The 22765-nt window shown below is 31.2% G+C and overlaps 2 protein-coding genes across 2 annotated transcripts in view; one reads left to right on the top strand and one right to left on the bottom strand.

Annotated features, from left to right (window-relative positions):
- Positions 1–799: 799 nt before the first annotated feature.
- LOC148278269 (uncharacterized) lies at positions 800–1609 on the top strand. The gene has a single exon (XM_088231652.1). The coding sequence runs from the start codon at positions 930–932 to the stop codon at positions 1479–1481; it is 552 nt and encodes a 183-aa protein (XP_088087778.1). The 5' UTR covers positions 800–929; the 3' UTR covers positions 1482–1609.
- Positions 1610–10793: 9184 nt separating this feature from the next.
- The window catches only part of LOC148278268 (putative G protein-coupled receptor CG31760), a 119764-nt gene continuing 107792 nt past the window's right edge, over positions 10794–22765 (bottom strand). The window contains exons 4-17 of the mRNA XM_088231642.1: positions 22181–22337; positions 18853–19017; positions 18310–18454; positions 18108–18219; positions 17145–17280; positions 16640–16793; positions 16451–16560; positions 15759–15903; positions 15581–15650; positions 14949–15087; positions 14069–14174; positions 13804–13956; positions 12991–13119; positions 10794–11999 (exon numbers count right to left, since the gene is read on the bottom strand). Of these exons, the coding sequence (XP_088087768.1) occupies positions 11946–11999; positions 12991–13119; positions 13804–13956; positions 14069–14174; positions 14949–15087; positions 15581–15650; positions 15759–15903; positions 16451–16560; positions 16640–16793; positions 17145–17280; positions 18108–18219; positions 18310–18454; positions 18853–19017; positions 22181–22337 (1775 nt within the window). The 3' untranslated portion in view covers positions 10794–11945. The remainder of the gene's footprint in view (positions 12000–12990; positions 13120–13803; positions 13957–14068; positions 14175–14948; positions 15088–15580; positions 15651–15758; positions 15904–16450; positions 16561–16639; positions 16794–17144; positions 17281–18107; positions 18220–18309; positions 18455–18852; positions 19018–22180; positions 22338–22765) is intronic.

Below are 22765 nucleotides of genomic sequence, written 5' to 3'. Positions count from 1 at the left end.
CATAACCAATGTGGTGACAACAACGAATAATGAAGATGAAGAAATTCCTTCGAATATTCCGATTCGATCACTCAAGAGAAAGAGAGACCCTGTAAAATATGTTTTTTTTATTTTAGTCACCAACCAGCTTTGCTCTTCTTCTTCTTCTTCGTTTTTTATGGCCTTTTCACCTCTCAACTCGGGTGTTCTGGCTAGTGTCAAGTGTTTTGTTTTTTCGTTTATTTACATATGTGATAGTAATATATTCAGGTTAGTAAGTTAGCATTTAATATTTTGAGAACTTTACATTTAATATTATGATAAAACAAATTTACATCTTAACACCATTACAAACTAGATATTTACATGAAATTTTATAAACATGTTTATTGGGCGGGGACAGGAGAGATAGAATATGAACAGGGGATGGGATATTAATATCAGAGAGGTCGGGGAGGAAATCAGGATAATAGTCATTTATGGGGCATGGGATATGTCTTTTAAATCATTAAAAAAAGAATGAACCCCGTTCAAACGCTAAAGTCTTTGTGGGCATTTTTTCCAAATGATGTTATAGCTAAATTTTAAGATTTATTTTTGTAATTAAAATTCCATGGAAAAATAAACGAAAAAAAATAATCCAAAAAAAACTGGCTTAAATCTTCCTTATCAAGCTGACATTCACAAATGGCAAAGTCCCAGACATTAATTCTGAACAGGTGAGAACCATTGCAGCAGTGCCTAATGCGAATTCTGCAGATGGAGGATATTTATTGGCTAATCTATTGTCTATGATTTATGTTTTAAAATTTGAACTTTAACTGTCATTGTCATTTGTTGATTGTTGATTTTGAAATTTGACGTTTGATGGCAATAAAATAAATAGGACTGAAGTTTCTACTTCGATATTGCAGTAAAAAGTATAAACAGTAAAAAAACATAAAGGTACAATGGAAATGCAGAAAACCCGCGATGCTAAAAGCCCCGAGGAGTACGAGACACAATATTTCAGTTTTGGGAGACAAGCTCTAAAGGAATCGCTTAAAAATTTAGTCGAGTCCAAATTACAAACTTTAATCCAGGAAGCACAAAAATATTTCACTTCATCGTCTAACTTGAGTGAACAATATAAGCAAAATGTCAGTTCTAAATGCGTTAAGTTACTCGAATTCTGCACTAACAAATCTGCGGCACATTTGTCTCAAATAAATATTGTTTTGGATAAATATTTTTCTATTCCCGAATATGTAATATTGCCAGAAGATGAAAACCATCAAAATGTTGCCCAAGAAGAAGTCGATGGATTAAAACGCGAAGTGGAGGAAATGCTTTCTAAAATTTCATCTTTACAATTATCCCAAGCACATCTGGAACACGAAATAATGATTGCGGATTCTTTTCAATACGTATTTGAAGAAGATAAGATGATAACTGATATACTACAAGGCATGCAACGGAATAAGATCCCGTTTCCAGACAAGATTCACTTTGATAAAGGATGATATTATTTTAGTTTATGTGCTCATTTGTGTTGAAAACGCCGTTCTCAGACTCGAATTCTTATATTATGTAAGTGCACTTTACATAATAAATACATTATGGACCATAGAACGTTACTACTTATTGACTACAATTTTAAATTGATTTAATTGTTTCAACACAACCATGAAGATCACCAGGTAAAAAGATGTCAGATGAGGATTTTAACATTTATTTCAGTCTTCGTATTCATAAATATATGTATTGTTAAAAAGAAAATGTAATTAATAAAACACAATCATGAGTTTTTTTTATTTTATTTTTTAACACATTTATTAACAACCATTATAATATAATAAGTATGTCATTAATCATACATTTTTAAGCATTATTTTTATTAACATCATTTATTTTAAAATGGAAAATATAATTAATTAATCGCATAATATTAAACATTTCGCTACTTTTACATTATTTAATTACATGAACCATTATTATTAAGGACACCTTCACAGAACTCCAATTCTTTTTAGGGGGCAAAATATATCTAATTTAGTATGTTAACTAACACTTTTTAAATAAAAAAAATAGTTTATGAAATTATGATTTATAGAAGAGGAGATCTTAAGAGGGAATTAAGTAGTCAAATTTTATTTCATTATCTTCTTGATTTATTTTACAAAGCGGCGATTGATACACAATTACATAAAAGAGTCATTGTTTGCCTTCAATAATACTTATTTTGTTGTGATTAGTGCGTTGGGCTCCAATAATTGATATCCCGAGTTTGATTTCCGGCTAAGTCAGCACCAAATAATTATTTCATCGACCACCTGATGACAAATTTGAAATGCTATTAAGGACATATCGACTCATCCTGCGTACAGCTGTGTAACTGAAAAAGTAAGTTTTACAAGAGAGCGTTTTAAAGATTAAAAAAAAATCAACTCGTGATATTTTGCTGTTCTTAAGTAGTAAAGCTGTGAAATTCGGCATAACGGTTTTAATTGAGTTATTTAATAAGATAAAAAATAAATGTTCTTTCTGAAATCACTAGTTTTTGTTTTATCACACATACTCACTTATACTTTGCTACGTAACCTGTCATCAATACTGTAAGTCGCTGATACAGGCTTATTCAATGGGATTCATTAAAATGATTCATGAGTATCTGCCTAGTTAAATAGTTTTACTCTGTACTTCATTTGATATCTTCCCCTAAAATGTTCACTTACACAGCTTTTACCAAAAAATCGTAATTAAATTATGGTCTTAAATTTGTGTATGTATCGCTGTCACAACATTAATATTCGATAATTTTTATTATTTTGATAAGTAGACCTGTGTTTTTTAATTTTTTCAAATTTTTGGCGGAGCCTGATTCTCTCGCTGTCCGAGGTAGAACTGAGCGACGGGCAGATCTCCGTCGCCTGCGCCGCGCCGCATTACCCCCGCGTAATAGTCTGTAGCTGGCACGTACTTAATTATTCCTTGGATTTTGTTTTAGATATATGCAGTTAAACATTTATATGTTTAAAAAAAACATGTTCCAACGATTTTTTATATTTTTTTAATATTTGATATTAAAGTTTCAAAGGTGTAGATTTCAAAAATGCAACAGTCTTATAACCGTGGATGAGGCAGTTACACAGTTGTATGTAGGATGTGTCGATATGTACTATCCGAAAACGGTATTTGAATTTTATATATCATTTAGTATTTTTTCTTGTTACTTATTTGTGGTTTGTTCTTGAAAGTCTCTCCAAATTTTGTTAATTACGTGTTGCATGGAACTGAATTGCAAGATTGTTTATCTTACCTTAATATTGTTATCAGAGATCAAGATAACGCTGAGAAACTTGTTCTGATTGCAGTGCTCTGTGAATAATATAATGAAAATAATATTGAACAATAATGACTTAGGGTCAATAATGATTCTTTTCTCCAGTGTATGGTCTCGTCTGAACGTTTTTTCTAAACACGTTCTATAGATTGCTCTTAACCATATAAATGCCAGATAAATTCAACAGTTTTTGAAATGCTTTTGAGAAAGAAAAATATTCTCAATATTGATAAGTTTTGTTAGAGGATATCATGCGGAATGGTTTTTCTATTCATTTTAGGCAGTGTTAAATTGTCGATAAAACATATTCTAGATGCAAATGTTCATGTTACACTGTACCATGCATGAGATATCTCGCTTGTGGTACCTAAAGGAAGTGTATATTTTTTAAAGATGTTATAGAGTTAAGTGCTTATCTAACATGAAAAGCGGTCTAGTAATATATTTATTTTTTTGTATTAAAAAAATGTAAATTAAACCGCCTTCTCATGCGTATTATAATTGAGCATAAATCATTAAGTAGTGACAATTTAAAAGGGTTGTAATTATACATTTTTATATGTAATTAATATTTTCACAATTTTGTGTTGAATTTAAATTTAAAGCACATAATAAAATAATGCTAATCAGTTTCAGAACAAAACTGTTTCTCCGTGACAAATAAACCACTGTGTTCAATAACCAATTAGCATAGTTATTTTATTTTGAGATTTTTGCTTGTCGAGACTCAGCATTGACAGAATTTATTTTTTGTTAAAGATAACATTTTTTTCAAGACCACACACACGTGCTTTTCTTTTTATATTGAAAATATTTTCAAAATTTAAACAGGATTTTTTTTTAACGTAAACTAATATTTGTGGTCTTGAAAATCAAAGCGATTTTTACTTGCTTTATTTTAGTTCATATTTTACTTATTGACTCAGTTTATTAATTTTTCATATTTAAATATAATTTTGATAGTAATAAAATACATACAAAAATATTTTTGGCTGAAAAAAAAAATTCAAACTTTGGTAACATTACACATATTTAATAATGTAAAAATGGCAAGGGATATCAGAAAATAGTAGGTATATATATATAAACACTCCTGATTTTGGAACTTCAAGGAATAAAGTAACTATTTTTGTTTTAATTATATTAACTTATTCATGAACAAAAGCATATGCAGTGGCTTTTTCAATGAATATAGCCGTATATATTAAATAGAAATGCTCATTCAACTGCCTAAAGACCCTAGTTTTAAGAAGTCAAAAATTTATGATTATGTAAATAATTTTGAATCCACTAATAAAATACACTACTTAGATGAGAAATTTCTCTTTCCAATCGAACTAATTTGTCTTAAAAATATTTATTAGCATTTATAAATATATTCTAGTGCCAATATTGCCAAAACCCCACTTTTTATCATTGTTCCGCCAGAGAGCAATAAATTAAATATAGTTTTATGTGAAGAAGTGTTGTAAATGAAAAAATCTATCGCATTTCTCTAAATGAGATAATTTTTTTTGTTTATTGTAAATAAATCTTATGTGAATATGAAGTATTTTTATGATTAAAGTAAACTTGAATTTTTTATACAAAGGTATTTTTTATCTTCACTGGTAAAATGTTCACTTGATATCACCAATTTCTCGAATACTTATACATGTGGGTCGAAGTCATTTATTTGGCAAATGGAAGAAAGAGTTTGCCACTCTTCAATGAAATAATTTATTTAAAAAAAATAAAGCTTGCATCCATGAATAAGTTAATGTATAAATATCATGATATTATTTCCTTTTTATAGTATGTTACATGTATATATAATGAAATTTATTAACTGCATTTCAATAGTTGGAACTGTTATGCACATATTATATTATAATATTCTCTTGAGAACCATCTTTATTATTGTCACTTTGACACCTCTAATAATGGAAGGTATATATTAATTTATATGAAGAAGAGGAAAAGCTCTGGCCAATTTTTGTAGCAGTTATATTTGGCACTGTTTTCATTATTTTCTGATTTTGGGACAGAATTTGTAAGTTCGAAGTCTGTTTATTTACTGCTCTGTATTATAAGAACAATAAAAAAATATTGTACTCTTTTTAATGCCAAAAATAAAATGTTAATTTTTGCCTACGGCAACTTTTGAAATTTCTCAACTAGCCAACATCATTCACAGTACTCAGAAAAAAAATCACGACCAGTACCCAAAAATTAATGCATGATTTCTTATGAAAAATTATCTCTCATTATTTTTTCATTGTTAAGCTCTTTAATGAAAAAAGTATGTCCATTGCTATTTTGACATATTTGTTTTTTTTTGCATGAAGAACCATCACCCTCCAAATATGCACAGTAGGGTGTCCCAGACTATAAGGGCAATTTTTTTTTTACAGATTGAGACACGCATACCCTCTTATTTTGTTCCATTTGACCTTAATAACTGAAATAATAAATATTATTGAAATCGGATAGCGATAACCCGTGCCGACTTGATGTCAAACTTTGAATATAAAAGTTTGAATGGAAACAATAGGGGAATATTTTAACTTAATATTTATTTTGTAAATAAAACAATGGTACTTCGATTATTGTATCATATGTATTATACATATTTTATGTATTATATATATTTAAAGGACATTATTAATGAAATTTTCTTTTTAAGGTTTGTTTTTTACAGTCAGGATATACTTTTCTGTGTTCTTGTACGCAACGTAATAAATATTGTTTTTGTTCCTCGTCCACTGTGATTAAGCCATGAAAGTCTTGCATCAACTTAACAGATCTTTCAGCCGTATCATTAACTGCTTTCAGTGACTGTACCTTCATTTTAGCGTGTTGAAACGAAGCATTAGCAGGCCACGAAGTAGGACACTCCATGAGAAAACTGTCACCAATTTTGAGTCGCCTGAAAAAGGATCTGCTGTTCATGGAAACAAAGTCATTGATGTTTTTTTCGAAAAGAGGCCCGCTAAGTTCTTCTCTCGATGGAATGTAGCGTTTATTGTGGACCGATGGATTTTCTTTGGCCAAATTAGCAACTATTTTTACCTTACTTTCCTGGGTTATATCATCGTCAAATAGAGACAAGATAGACACTTCGTCTGCTAAATACCACAAATGCTGGCAAAACTTCTGTATAGCTGATTTTGATATAGTTTTGTCGACCATTTCGTATGCCTTCACAGCCTTCAAAAAGCACAAGTCCTGGTAGGGCGCTTTTACCGCTAAAGTGCATTGCAGCCAAGGCTTGACATAGGATGTGGCGATAAACAGGCAGACGTCTAATAGAGCTGTTTTGTCCTTATTTGACATTTTGAATTGAGAGCTAAACAACAATATTTTTAATGAATAAATAGCTCTCGCCATTCATCTTGCTTGGTGCATGGCGCCTGGAGGCCGAATTTTAAATTCATTAACTTTATCTCCGCCAAGAAATATTATGCAGAGCTCTATTAACTCTCGATAGTCATCTCTTACAATTTCTTTGGTCAATTCAGTTCTGTAATACTCAAGTTCATCAATTTTAGAATCGTTCAGACGTAATAACGTTTCTTTGTGGCTTTGTATCTTCTCTACATTGATGTTTTTCCAGTTTGATCGAAAATTTTTGAATAAAGGGATATCGGGATTTTTAGTGACTTGGTTGATTTTGGACTCGATCACAGCTTTTAGTACCAATTCGTAGATGTGATGGCGGCAAGCAAAAATAAAAATTTCTCTGTTCAATTTCTGTTCGAGAAGCACACATACACCATTTATTCGTCCTGTGTTAGAAGCAGTAGTATCACAACAGAGGATCCTGTGCTTTATCTTCAAGATTCCAGTCAACAATAGCATTCCAAACTGCTTGTGCCTGTTCGCTTCCCGATGAGTTTTCTAATTTTGGCACAGCAATAAGTTGTTCTTTATTATCGTATGAAATCACGATTGGTAGACGTTTCTCTTTAGATTTGCGTACATCTAAAGCCGGCAACAGTTTTCCATCCCAGTGGACAGTTACAGTATCTGGTACATTGTTTTGAAAATTAAGTTTTATAGCTTCTGCGCGCTGTTTTCGCTTTTCTGTACGAATTCTTTGGATGGAGGACTTATATATAGGAAATTCGTCAGTGTTGTGGCCAAGTGCTTCAATAATAAAGACAGAATCTCTCATACTTAACTGAAACCTGTCTAATGCCGCCACCAGTTTCGGAGTAACGAAATTTTTCTTCACAGAAGTTTTAATAGTATCGGGCTGTTTCCTTTCAATTGGAATGGACAAATCTTCTTGTAAGTCCGTTACTTCAGAATCAGAAGATGAAGTTTCTTGTAATGGCTCATGAGAAGACGTAGAGGGTGTTGTGGATGCCAAATAAGTGGCCAGCCGCTTTTGCTCCTGGATATTTCTAAGACTCGCCTTTTCCTCCTTTTCTGTCAATTTTTTGTCCACTCCAGCTAAATAACCGGGTCGTCCTGGCTCTCTCTGCTTTTGTAAGAAAATCTTATCTTCATTAATCTTTATTAATTGAAGCGCATCGGCATGTGCAATAACAAACAATTTTTTTGTATTTGTAACAAACTCTTGTCGACGCTGCTTAAACACATCTTGAGTTTTGTTTGCATCTTTTTGCAAATTTCTCCAATCTTGGTATAAGGCTACAAGTTTCTTAACACAAACTTAACAGGTAAAGATTTAGTCGGTATACGTGCCTTTTCTCAATAAATAATGCACTCACGAATAGTAACATTTGCACTTTCATTGACGCTTAAATTGACTTTGCGAATATTATAAAATAAAACCGCCAGCACTTGTCCATTAGAGGGAAGTTTAGAACCTGTAATTTGATGTTTTATATCCCCAACCAAAAATATTTCCTTTTTAGAACTGCGTAACTCCACAGACATGTTGACACAACGAAAACAATGCGTTCACTAATAAAAACAAACACGATATAACAAGCACATTAACACTTAGTTCGCCCGCGCCGTACTATGTAAGTTCTGACAAGTTCCGATGCAAGTCGGCACGGGTTGCCGTGATTTAATTTACGTGAAATTTTATTTATAAGTGTTTTGACATCATTCAAACAAAATAAGAGGGTATGCATTGAAAAAATAAAACTTTAATTTTTCTGGGACACCCTAATGCACAGTATAGAAATGAAAATGTGCTTTGTTGTAGTATAATAATTCACATACATACTTTTAAATTATGAATAGTTAAATGTGGAAAGGAAAATACATTTATCTGCATGTATAGTAATATACATATAACTTTTTAAAAAAGATTTTAAAGCTACTATGCATTTACAAAGCACTTAATTAATTAAATAAAATCTGTAGGATAATTTAGTTGAATTAACTGGGATATATTAACACAGATATAAATAATAAAAATGATAAATTACCATCTTTGGTGAGACTTTGGTAAATCTTTGACCACCACTTTTACATTTTGTTCAATAAAATGTGAAGCATTTAAATTTCAGCACTCTTTTAATTATCCTTATATTATTTTTCAAGCTCATTAGCTCAAACAACTTCAGTATTTCCATAGGATATTTGGACTCTCTTTGGTAATATCATTTCTCAATTATTTAGTGTAAAAATTGACTTTAACATCCAATACTTATGATAATATCACAGTTTTTTTAGTCCGGCAATAATATTGCTGGGCAGAACTGCAGAGTAACAAGTGGAGCTAAATAATTCATCTGCAACAACTCGTTATTATCACGCTCGCTCCTTTTTTCAAAAATAAATAAAGACTAATATTATTACGCTAAAAGGTTTACATTTAAAAAACCAGAAACATAAATATGATCTTAAAATACATTATTGTACAATTTTGCAAAAAAATGCAACATATATTTTGACACAGCCCGATGAGTCATCCATTATGTGATATATTACACACCTACATTAAAAACAGATTTACTTTAATCTAGACATCTATTTAACAAGCGAATTCATGAAATATTATATTTTTTCAAATTTGATCGAAAGTTATTCAATTTGACAAAAATTCATAATTTCAAGACAAGATAAAAAATATTTGGCTGGTATAAATACGTTGTCAATATTTATTTTATTATAAAATTGTCATGATCGTAGAACATTGACACATGTGATTTTCTTAATTTCACATGAGAGCGGTTTATTTTTGCACTTGATGTCATAACTCGATAAGTACAAAAGTATATCTTTTAATACTTGGGTTAAAAAGATGTTAAATTTTTTTCAAACTTGGAATATAGAGCCTTTATAAAACCTTTTCAAGATTAAAAATAAAATAATTTGTCCGTCGTTGTTCTACGATCACAATAAAATTATTGTTAGATCCTATTCATTACGAACCGTTTTAATTATATGAAATTCAAAAATTGTGAAAAATTGAGTCAAAATGGGGCTTTACTTTGTTTTTTATATGAAATTTATATGCTTTATTGTTTGAACTTCCCATTGATGTGTACAAAGTATTAAATACTCGATTAGATATTGACATTTTTGCTTCAATTATCCCCACGTCTCTCCATAGTCAAATATATTTTACTAAAAAAACTCGATTTTCTGTTATCTTAAGAACAAAAAGGAAATTCAGCACAACTAAACCTGTTCATTTGAGGACTTGGAAATCTGATGCACTGTTTTACAAAATGAACATAAAATTAATGCTCTATACTTTGGCAACACTTAGTCTAATCTAGTTTTTAAAAAGTTTATAATAAAATCCATACAGAGACCAAGAAAGTGTCATTGAATAATAATAACAATAATTAAACATATAGGTACTAATCTTTGGTATTCAAGGATAAATAATATTTACATTTTTCATTATAAATAACAGGTACATAACATCTAACAGTAATATTGTACAAGGTATAGAATTTAATTCCAATAAAAACATTTACTTACATTAACTTTAAATAAGTAAGTACATTATCTTTAGGTGAAGTTACTTGAAGCTGTACTTAGGAAAGCTCTTTTAGAATAGAGAACCTTATCTCGCACAAACTTGCGATGTACAATATTATAGACACCTAATTATTCTTCAGTATTATTACAGGGAAATCCACCACACCCATCTACCTAAAACATCAATAAATTACGAAATATCTCTTAAGATACTTAATATTCACAGAAAATAATGGCAGTTTTTGGAATACATTTTATATAATATAAATATTATTAAATATTTGTAAATTATCTGTTACGGATTTTTCTGTAGCTACCTGTTTCGAGAAACCGGTAGACAGAAAAGTTGGTAAGTGGTTATATATACCAATAATTACTAACATTTAACCACAAAGTTAATGCTTCAGATATTAAAAATACATTATGTAATGTATTATGTATTATAGATTATAATATTTTTATGATTTGAGTGTCAATGTTTTGGAACTCAATACTTTTGAAAATTGGACTGGTGATTGACTATGTTAGTAAGGTTTGCAAAATAAGCCAACCAAAGTATGATTGAAATAAGTATCTATTTTGCTGTATTTTAAAATTTATTTGTTTTGTATGCTAGAAATGGAAAAAATGGAAATGGAAAAGTTTTGTATGGAAAAAAAATTGTGATTGAAAATTAATTCCGATTGGTTTTATTTTAAATTATAGTAAGGACATAATTAAATACTTTTTTTCACAGTACATATTATGTATAGAAACAAAAAAATGCAGTTGTATCGGCTTACTGAAATATTTGACAGAGTATTTTTTTTTATTGATAGGTTTACAATTTGCAGGTGTATTAAATTCCTCAAAGAATTACATCCAGGTATATGTATTAGTATTTTACTAATGATGCACATTTTTTCCGCAATCATAGGACTACATTTGTTGAGAATACTAGTATTACATCTATATAGTATCATATCTATTACAATAAACTCAATGTACATTTAGTTCACTAAAACTAGTTTTAAAGAAAAACTTTGGCATGCTCGGACTAAATAGTGAATTATATTTATAACTAAATATTGATGACAAGTTGTGGTTGGATCGGCGAACTGAAATCTAGTGAGGAGTATCAAAGAGGCTATGATTTCTTACTAGGTAGGTATAAGTTGATTTTGATCATGTCTCATATTGTTTGTGAAAATGACACTACAAAAATAGTATGTTTTACAGAAGAAAAGTTTTATAAGCATGATTTCAGGACATCATTAATTTGGAATATTCTCGCTTTACACTGTGCTACCCGATATTTTAATTTTTCTAATTTAGAATAGGTATTGTCTACCGTGTTGGCATTACTATTTGTCATTATTGTATCACTCATTATTTAAAATAATTATTTGTTGCTTGAGGTCCCGGGTTCGATTCCTGGGAAGGTCGACATTAAATATTGATTAAAAGGGTGGTTTTACACTGCAGTATTTCATGTTCCCGGACTGGCACCTGAAGTGTAAGGCAACATATGACCGATGCATGCTGCATCAAGTGTACCAATGCATTGCCCTGTGCGCTATCGGGTGCAGACGGGTGTGAAATGGGAAACATGCTTTTTTAATTTGTAGTGTCATTTTCTTTGTTGATGTGGGTACTGTGGGTATTGATTAAATTATACGTATACTGGAGATCTGGTTTCAGGGCCGAGGGCAGGGGTACGTGCGGCAGGGCCCGGCCATCGCCAGCCACTGGCGCACCAAGCTACCAGTCAGCCGGATTTTGCTCCGTTTTCCTTATCCGTCCCCTCCTTGTCTTCATTCACCTGTACATCGACACAAACTGTGTTTTTAAAATTATAAAACTGTGACTATTCCGAGAAATTTATTAGTAAACATTTATTATCGTTTTGGATAAAGCATAAAATCTGTGTAAAAATTATAAACACATTATGGTGTAAAAGGTACACGGTGCTTCATAATCACATTTTTTATATCAAAATATTTATTCATTTAAAACTTCAAGTACAAAAAACATATGCACTTTGGCTGGCTTTTTGCTAATGGCCAAATCTTTCAGCCAACTAAAAAACAGACAGATCAAAAGAAAAATTGTTCAAAATTGCAAAGAACAGCTGTATTTTAGTGTGCAGATAGAGTTTGCACATATAAACTTATTAATAAAAATACTTATGTTATACACACTATGTTATGAGGAATGTGTAGGATGTAGAACAGGTAAAGAATTTGCAAGGAGACAGGAAAAGATCCAGGGCTATTATTCCAAACACTCTCACGGCCATTGAAAACGCTTTTATAGAGAATATTTACGTACTAAATATGCGCTTTAAAAGGAATAAATAAAAGATTAAGGGATGATAGGGTTCTATATATATTAATGCTTACATTCTTTTTTATCCTTATTCACTTTAAATGGTGCGTACGATGCTGCATTAATAAACGTTGCAGAATCATTTATTATGTATGTTAAAGTAAAATGACACTTATGTCAAAGGACTATGAAAAAACATCCTTAAATAAAATATCTCATGTCGACTTTATGCACGGTAGTCAAAATTGGTAACGCAATGTTATTTATTTTTAGAAAACAAAACACATATGAACTAACACCGCTTTTGTAATGCAGAGAAACTGGGGTGATAAAACATAGCATTTTGTTGTGCATTTTAAAGTAAAATATGACAAATTATGCAGAAAAGTATATAAATTACTTTTTGGATTTTATAAGTATTCATTAAAAAGTTTTTGTATTCACATAAGTTTGATTCTGATCTGCATTAGAAGTACTATAACTACCTGCTGAATGACAGGAGTAACAGGCATGGTGAAATGTCCCCCGGGTTTTGGCTTTAAGTGTCTGTTGTGAAGTTCCATTTGAACTATTTTCATGAATTCTATTTGCGCTGCCAACTTCTGTATTTCTTCCTAAAATCAAAAAAAAAAAAGTTTTAAACTATAGGATATCATCATCATACCTCCTTCCATACCTGATGGTGTGTAGGGCACTATATTGAAACACCAAATGCAGCATATCTCGATCATTTGTCACACGAAGGTAAGGTGATCAGTCTTTTGCTTGGACAGTAAATATCACAGTGTTAAACCACCTTTGAAACAAATATTTTGGTGACAGATTCAGTACAGTCTTAATGTCAAATTTTATTAAACAGAAATGTAGATCATGTAAACTGCCGTCAGATGCCATTATTGGTATAAAACACAAAAAATTGACATCCATCCTTTATATCCTGTATTCTTCAATCATTTTCTTTCATCTAATGGTACTTAAAACTTTTGTTTAAAACCAAAAAAAATTTTAATAGCAGTAAGTCATCATTATATTTTGTAAAACCAAGCAAAACAAAACCATTAAATTTAAAAAAAGGAAATGATTTACTGATTTAACAGGTAGGTATAGCGGGGTCTACGTTCAAGGCGCACGGAAGAAATGTGGTATTGTATTTTGACGCTGCCCGATTGAGTCAATAAAAATTGGTGCCTAGATATCAGCTAAATTTTATCTTAACTCAACTGGACAGCGCCACGACACACTATTGCATTTCTTCCAATGCAGACCATGACTATACATATATAAAATTAAACTCTGACCTTAAGTTCTTCATTTTCCTGGGCCAGATCATGTGGCGTGGGTGCCGTGTGAGGATGTATGGAGCCAATGCCATTTAGTGAAAAGGATGCCGACATTCCTCTTGCTGCGCGATTATCCCACTGGTCTCCGTATCCTCGGCATACTCGCACAACCTGGGAGTATGAAAGGTTTGGTTAAGTTCATTAGAGTAACCTAACACAACGTAAATTACTTTGAATATTATTTTGTATGAATATTATAATGTCATTATTAAATTATATTCACCTTCGGGCCAAAAACAAGACCCACGGTTACCGATGTAGACAGCTGTGTGCGTAGGAAGCCTAAGAAATATTTCATATCTGGTCCTACAGTTGGAAATATTAGCAGGCTGTAAGAAAAATGTAACAAATTCATTACAAACATTTACATTTTCTAGAGTGATAGTTCAAATTAGTTTTACATTATGTTTATATATATTACTAGCTTTTACCCGCGGCATCGCTCACATGGTATTAGGGAGAAATTAGTCAGGTAATCAATTAGTTTTGTCATTTAGCATTAAGAATTTTCCTGGTGGAATGATGTATTTTTTCAGGACAGAAAGTATCTTGTATCTATTGCCGGACCTCATACTACGCTATGAAAAAAATACGGCGATCCATCAGTTTACGATGATGTCCCATGATTATTCTGTTCACAAAATTAAAATCCTACTACCTACAAAACCAAAACGAAAAGCAAACCAAACTAACCATAGATAAAGTAAGTCATTTATAGAAATTTGAAGAATTAATTTCAAATTGATTCTTGACATCTCACCTTACCGCTTACTCATTTTAAAATAACGTTGCTCATTGTTAATATAATATACATGTTTTTTCATTACACTTTCTTTGATTCGGGATGAAAAATAAGTATCCGGCTCTCCATATGGAAAAAATATGATAATCAAACACACTTTCGCATTTATAATATTAGTATGGATATAAATTAGTTTATATGATTAAGTTTAAGCAACTTTGATAATACTGTGTCAGTATATAAATCTAATTTTGATAAATAATGACTCTTGTCACCAACCTGTAATTTTTGTATGGAAATAAGAGTTGTATCTTTAGACTTTTGAAAGTTTATATTTACATTAGTTTGTATTTAAACTTACTGGAATGTAACCATCAAACAATTGACAGCAGCAATATTGTAAATAGCATAAGAGATCAGTCTTGCTTCATTATATAGGGATTCTGCATGTCGGACTCCATAACAAACTCGCACTCCCCAAAGTAAGAATGCAATTTCACCTGTAGAATTAAAAGGTAATTGAAAAACAATATGATGGTATTTAAAAATCATATGAAGAATGGAATGGTGATTTACTATTAAAAGTTATGTTTTGTGATAAATAAGTCGTATATTTCTAAAACCCGCTTCTTCATATAGGACGGTTTTGAGAATTTTAATTGTCAATAAAAAAAACTGAAATATTTCAATAAAATTAAAAAAAATTAACAACCAGTGACAAATTACTTCTGTCTTTGCGCTAGTAAAATCTATTCTGTTAAGTTAACATTCTTTTGTAAAATTCTCTGGAACAATAAAAAAATATAAATATTTAATAGATATTACTAGCGCAGCGACAATATGCAATATTTTTAATACGGATTTGGAAATAAATAAAAAATGCACAAATATTAGTATGACTTATTTGACTAAAACAGTAAAGGAAGTTTATTTTTAGTTAGTGGAGATAGTAAATATTCAAAATACATGACTTGAATGTTTTCTTTTATTTACCAAGAGCTAAGCTGTGATCCCACCAGTTATATGTGCACTGTTTAAATTTGAGTCCAGCTCTATCAGTTATCTGAAAAACAAAATATGTTTGTTGGAAACAAATATAATATAAATGGTATAAGACATTTCCAAGATTAGACGGCAGATTATATTTTAAAGGTGGTTACAGTACACTAACATCTTCAGCATGAGGAGGGTCGGAAAGGGTCCAAGTTCCAAGGAAAACTAGCATCACAAGTAGTACTGGTAGGAGCCACCGTAGGAGTTGTCTTTCTGTAAGTTTTACAGCGTGTGCTGACTTTACACGATACGTAAGCGATACACTGAAAACATATAAAGAAAAATTATGTAAATTAATATCAATATTTTCTTGTTTTACATTTCAAGAACAGTGAAGTACCTGGTTGTTTGCATTAATATCACCGAAATCGTTTCCATCTCGTCTCCAATTGAATCATTATGTGTTATTGTATAAACGTTTTTATCAATCATTAATGTAAATAAAATAATAACAATGCATAGGGATTGATTGAAATCTTGCATGTCGCCTGTGTTTCTTAATTTGAATGCGAAAATGAATAAATGACCAAACAGACAAAAATAAGTAGAAAATAGTAAAAATCAAAACTATAACTTATTACAATGGCAACAACAATTTATAAGTGGCTTATTTTGTGATTGGTTATGACATGATCACAATATTCTATTTATGTACTACTGTTTTAGTGTTGCTCTAAGAACACATAATAGATCATTTATAATGAGCTATCAAAGATTTTATGATCATTTGAGAATATCTGTACTATTAAGTTTAAGCCTAAGCATAGTTTTAAATCAATGAACCTAACAAAGAAAGAAAAAAATGTTTACCGCCATGTTTTCATAAGAAGTGCGGTGTATGTGATACAGAAGCCAAGATGCCGGCACCATTTAGTGGCAATACAACTGTAAATGTCCAGAATGGGGAAAATTGCTGCCATCTAAAAGAGGAAAAAAAATGATTCACAAAAATTTGATCCAGAAAACTTTGTACCATAAATTGAATCAAGTTATTATTACCTCTAAGTACATGATGGCGCATCCAAGAAGTGTTATGGCAAGGAAAATAGGACTCGCACTGCGGAAAACACGGGCTCTGTGGTGACGGTGTAGGAAGATAGCCAGCATAATGGTTCCAATTGCACACCAACTTGATATACCAAGCAGAACACCTCTGTGAAATAATATAAGCAATGATAGAGAAATATAAATACGAGTAAGTATCTTTGTAAATTTACAAGCTGAATGAATAAGTACAAGTATACTATTTATTTACATATTGATGTAACTGTTGCAATTGGCTTAGTTAAAATAAAATGGAGATAAACATATTGCATATCTCAACTGAGATGGATGCGTTTTTTAGAATAGAATATGGAAGTCTGGCCTTTATATAATTTATGAGTTGTTACATATTGACTTTGAAGCATTCATAGTTCTGCAAAAGATTGATCATCCATTTTAGTTTTTAAAACCGTTTGTTTTATTTAGGGCTATTTATTTTATTTGTCGCTAAAAATATCACCTAAATGGCCAGTTGTAAGATGCTCGGCAGGGTTGTGGTCCTGAACAAGTGACACAACCCTCTGCACAAGGAAGACAGTGTAAAGCATCCCATGTTCCACCAAAACTTTCATTTCCTTCACGCTCCTGCCATGCAACTAAAATTCACCAAAATATAAAACTATTAAGTGTCATTCAATAATATGCATATTAATAATAATTAGAGATTTTTTAACTGACACTGCCATACCGCAAATACATGCATGATTTTTAAATGTTTCGATTTGTAACGTTTTTTTGAAATATAAATAATGTACTTATAAGCCAACTTATATTTTTTAGTTATCTTTATAATTTTCTCACATGCAATTCATAGTTTTATTTCAATGATCAAAAGTAAATTTTGTATTTTTTGTTACAATATTGTATGGCTCATTGTGTTGTTAGGAGTGAGGCTAAATAAGTTTCTAGTGATAGAAGATAAACATATTTAATTTTATATTATTGGAGGACACTATAAGATTTTTTTACGTTAGCACATCATCTCCATAATGTATAATATTTGCCTTTTTCAAAGTAAATTTTATCTATTTAAACATTGCAAATACAAAGCCCCGAGGATAATGGAAGGATGATGTCCGGAGGTTTACCGGGAGACAGTGGATGAAGACTGCACAAAACTGGCAGAAGTGGAGGAGAAAGTGGGAGACCTATGTTCTGTAGTGGACCAACGCGGGCTGATTATTACGATGATTTAAACATTAAAGAATTAATTAATCAACTCCTTGATCAAATCTTAAAGCAGAGCATTTTAATCTTCACCTTCAATCTGAACCTTCAATCACACAAATGTGTAATTATAATGTTGTAATACAAATTATACGAGCATTCCAAGAAATAAACAAATGGATTACTAATGGAAATATAATAAAATCTATGAAGTTTTTAGCTTTTCAAAATATTATGGTTAAGTTTATATTTCTACCTTCTATTAATGTGCCATTGAACCCACGAGGATGTGTGGGAGAGTAGAAACCATCACGACAGCGACACACATATGCCCCTCGCGACCAGCGCTTTCCGGAACGTGGTGAACACTGAAACAAATCATTTATAAAATATTAAATTTTTACAATCAACTGTGATCTTTTTTATCTTTCAAGGAATAAAAGGAATAGTCAAAATACCATTGTAGTAGTATTTGAGCACTTGTGTGATCCTCGGAAAACATCCATTGGTTCTGGCACAGAGATAGAAGAAGAAGTAGGAGCATCACATTGGTTTAACTCCAAACCAGAGATATCCAGATCGAGAGATACCAGCATGCTAGGACTGTAAAGATAATTTATAAAAACATGTAATTAGTAATTAATTATATCTTGCACTCAGGGTTTTTTTTTTTAGATGGGAGTTAGATTAATTTATTATTTACTTTGCTTATTATGTACAAGGTTTATATTTCTTAATGTAAATTTTTTCTGCTTTTAAGACACTTTTATTTTCTTTTTCAGTGATATTCTATAGTGGGCCAATCAGGAACTTCTCAGCATTTACTCGTGTGAAGAAGAAACCACTTGAAACTCTTTAGAAGAAGCCACACAGGGCAGTCGTAAGGTAGTAATCTCTCTGTTAGTGGGCAATGATACCAAATTATAATAGTAGGTATTCAAGGTTTACATAAGAGGGAGGGAGAGAGTAATACACTGAATCAGTCAAGTTATTATTATTACCTTTCAGCCGTGAGTCCTGGTTGTAGGATGGTGTAAGACAGTAGCCAACGTTTGGCCTTACAGCTGTAGTAAGGAGCGCTCCACCGTCCCATCTCATCTAGGGTCGAATTGTTCTTTTCATTTTCTTCTAACAGACTTCCGTTGGTATTTGATACTGAGGCCCACCTGCAAGTATTATTAATGTATTATTTAATCTGAATTAGTTACATTGACTTTTTTCTATTTCTCCATTTAATTGGATGTCTGTACGTAATGTCTTCCCTTTTCATACATTTTTTTTTCTGTTTTTGATGTGTATTATTATTGTCTAATACTCTTTCTGAAATTATTTTTAAAAATATTTGAAATATGTGGACCATATATTTAATTATAATTTTTTACTATTAATGTTAATTGTTTAATATAATTTTTTTGTATTTTTTTTAAAAAATATTTAATTCGAACATTTTTTTCATTTATTTTACTATCTACCATATTTTTTTTCAATGCATGTTTTTATACCTAACTATTAATGTTACATTATATCTATATTTTCTCTTTTTTATTCTGATAAGTTTTACTTTTGATTTTGCATTGCAGCATGCTTTTTTGGTTTCAACATGTCTTTGAAAAAAAAAAATGTGTTTGCTGTTTATTTTAAAAACTATTACGATGTTTGTACTTACCTGTATTAATTTTGTAAATGCTCCTTAGGTGTATTGAAAAATTAATTTTAAAAAAATGTGTAAATCGACTCGAAAGAGGATACCCCAGTTTTTAAAAAATATTTTTATTTATTAAAGGTAGGTACTATATGAAATATTTTTTTAAACAAAATTAATTAAAGAGTCCTCTTCACTAGGGAAACCTGTTCTAAGGAGAAGGAGGACTATACAGTGTCACATATTTCACATGACATTATTAAAAAAAAATCTTTTATCATAATTTTCCTCAGTCAGATTTTGATTTCTCTTTTGAAATATTATTTTTTATCAGTTAATTTAATTTTATGTGGAATTATATAAAACAATTTAGCAGAAAAAATATCCTTGGACCTTTGTACAGTTTCATATCAAACTATTGAATTTCACAATTAAATCTGTCTACTAATTATTGTTATAGTAAGAATGGTTAAGACCTTGCACCTAGGTATGATATTCAAATGAAAAAACACAACCTAGCAAATAATACGATGTATTAAAGAAAAAATAAACGAGCAAACATGAAAAAAACACACTTTTAAGACGATGCTCAGTCAAGATTTTGTCTAAACAAATGCATTCCCCTATTTGCTACCCGGATTATGGCACTAGAGAAATGCTTTTTTACATGCTATAGACACTGACGTATATTTAAATAGAGATTATGCTTTACAAAACGATTGTTTGAAATTAAGTTCTGAAAAATGAGTGTTGTCGCGTCAACATTGCCGTGCAAAATGAGTAGTAGAGTAAAAAAGACTCACTGTCTATGGCCAGTTTTCTGTGAATTCAAAGCTGTATGCTGTGGCTTTTTACTCTGCTTCACATTTAATGACTACAAGTTAAGTTCCAGAACTTAAGTTTAACAATGTTTTAGGGGTCCGCTGAACAGGCGGACTGAAGATGCAATATACCATCTCGGAACGTTGCTACAAAAACATACAACACTTAGGTACGTAATGTACAATGTAAATATTGATTAACATATTACAACAGAGATGAAAAACATTTAAGAAAAGGTAATATAGAAGTCCAGGCATCTACAGGGCTTATGACCTGTCAATGGCTGGTTTAAGTGGCCACTTTACACACTGTGTAACATTCACCATTCTGCCCGTATTTGAACATCTATATTCCTTCAATTCTTTCATCTGTTGATGTTTGTGAATTTAAACTTAACTTCTATATTACCTTTTCTTAAATGTTCTTCATCTCTGTTGTAATATGTTAATATAAACAGCTCCCCAGGGAGTTGATTCCAGTTCTTGTCTACAAAAATTTGGACAAACTCAAAATATTGTTGGTAAATAATGATGAAAGAAATGCTTTTAAATAATATTACCGTACTTGCTATTATGGGAAAAGAGCATTAGAAAGTTGTGCTATATATAAAGTGGGCTAGCCATCAAAATGACTTCGATCATCCCGCATTAGGTATAAATTATGTATTGATTGATTTGGTGTTTATTTTGTAGAACTCCATATTTAAACTTATAATTAGAAATCAAACACTGATTTGAATCTACTGAACAGAAGACTCTCTCTCTAGTTCAGTAGACTCAAATCAGTGTTTGATTTCTAATTATAAGTATAAATTATGTATTGACAGATTTTGAGAATTAGATTTAAAGAATTATAAAAATATTTTATCTATTTACTCCCGGCCCTCGTTACCAACTGCAATAAATAAGACCCATCAGGATGGTTCTAAAGAGCTCAAAATCGATAAGTATACTAGTAGAAGTGGATAAAAAATAACTATAATATTTCACCTGAAGAAAAACAAACGGCAATATATTTTTATGTTGGCCACTGATATTCATATTTCTGTTACACTTTATATAGCAAAAAGCTGGCATAGGTCTTTTTCATGTCGGACCTGGGTAAATTTTGTATGGGTTGTGACCCTTCTTCTTTTAGTGCTTTCAAAATAACTCTAAACATAATATTAAAAACAGCTTTGGGTAGAAAAGTACCAGCATACTGTTTCATTCTTCCATATAGGCATGTTGATTTTTATTAAGTAAAAGAGCTGAAATATTGTGCGCCATGGAAGCGTTGAGTAATGACACATTATTCTATTGAATATTGTTAGTATAGTGAGAATGAGACAACTGTACCTAAAAGAATCACTTACACACTTCTGGTCGAATTGTACTATTAATCTGTGGATCGAACACAAAATGTTCGTACGAGGTTTTCCCAGAGCACGAATTATGTCATACCTAAAACCCGTACAGCTTGTGCTCAGAGGCATCTCTCCTTTATCACACTTAGAGTATTTAATATTTTGGAAGGGTGTATTTAGCTCTCAAGGACAAAAACTATTTTCAAGAGAGGAGTTAAGGACTGGATTTTCCTTAGTGGGCGGGATTTGATTGGGAAACTCCTTGATGATTTTCCGAATGTTTGAGTTTGTTGTTTACCATATTGATTTGCCATATATTTAAAAAAAATAATTAATATTATGTTTCTGACCCAATATAATATTTGTGATGATATACTCGAATGTCTGTGTCAACTAATTACTTGTCCCAACTCAACCCAGGACTTTCAGTCCCATGTAGTTGGGACTAACTCGTATGTCTCAAAAAATGTGTAATGAACTACTTATAAGTAAATCAATAAATCAATAAACTAATAGTTACCATGGGGAGAGGATGTCGAATTCAATTTCCTGTAGAGGGGCAGAGGCGGCGCGTAGTACACTGTGCTGGGGGGCTTTGCCCTCGATGACGAGAGAGCGCGCCCCCGTGGCCCCCGGCGCAGTGCGCACCAGGCCTCGCGTCACCACATCCAGGACACCTTTATCGAAAATACTTATTATTCTAGTCTGTCAAGAAAGTAGGCACTAGAAATGTGTCATCTGAAACCCGTATTCAAGATATTATTTCAACAAAAAATGTAAGACAGAAAAACAGTAGCACTGGAATAAAATTATTTCAAGCGCCCTCATACTAAAACTTCTAAAAATGTTTTGACCTTGACAGAAATGTTAAATATATATATCGCTAGCCTAAAGCAACAGTGAGATATCTTTGAAGAACATATTTTCAGATAATCGGACTTTGAGGTGTGCAAAAGGTCTGACTGAATTAAAAATAAAGTAGATTATGAATACTGTATTTTCCCATGGGTTAGCTATCTAACTTAAATATTTTATGATTTGAAAATATTTATTTATTTAACTTACTAACACATTTATTTATTTATACATCAACGGTTCCAAGAAC

Source organism: Micrasema longulum, unplaced genomic scaffold (genome assembly GCF_059751315.1).
Source record: "Micrasema longulum isolate JH-2025_06_02 unplaced genomic scaffold, ASM5975131v1 h1tg000900l, whole genome shotgun sequence".
Lineage (NCBI taxonomy): Eukaryota > Metazoa > Arthropoda > Insecta > Trichoptera > Brachycentridae > Micrasema > Micrasema longulum.
Note: the sequence above shows the minus strand (reverse complement) of the source record. Positions and strands in the feature narration are given on the sequence as shown.

What these genes read in the sequence shown, in the direction of transcription:
- LOC148278269 (XM_088231652.1), top strand. Translation starts at nt 930, where the DNA reads ATGGAAATGCAGAAAACCCGCGATGCTAAAAGCCCCGAGGAGTACGAG.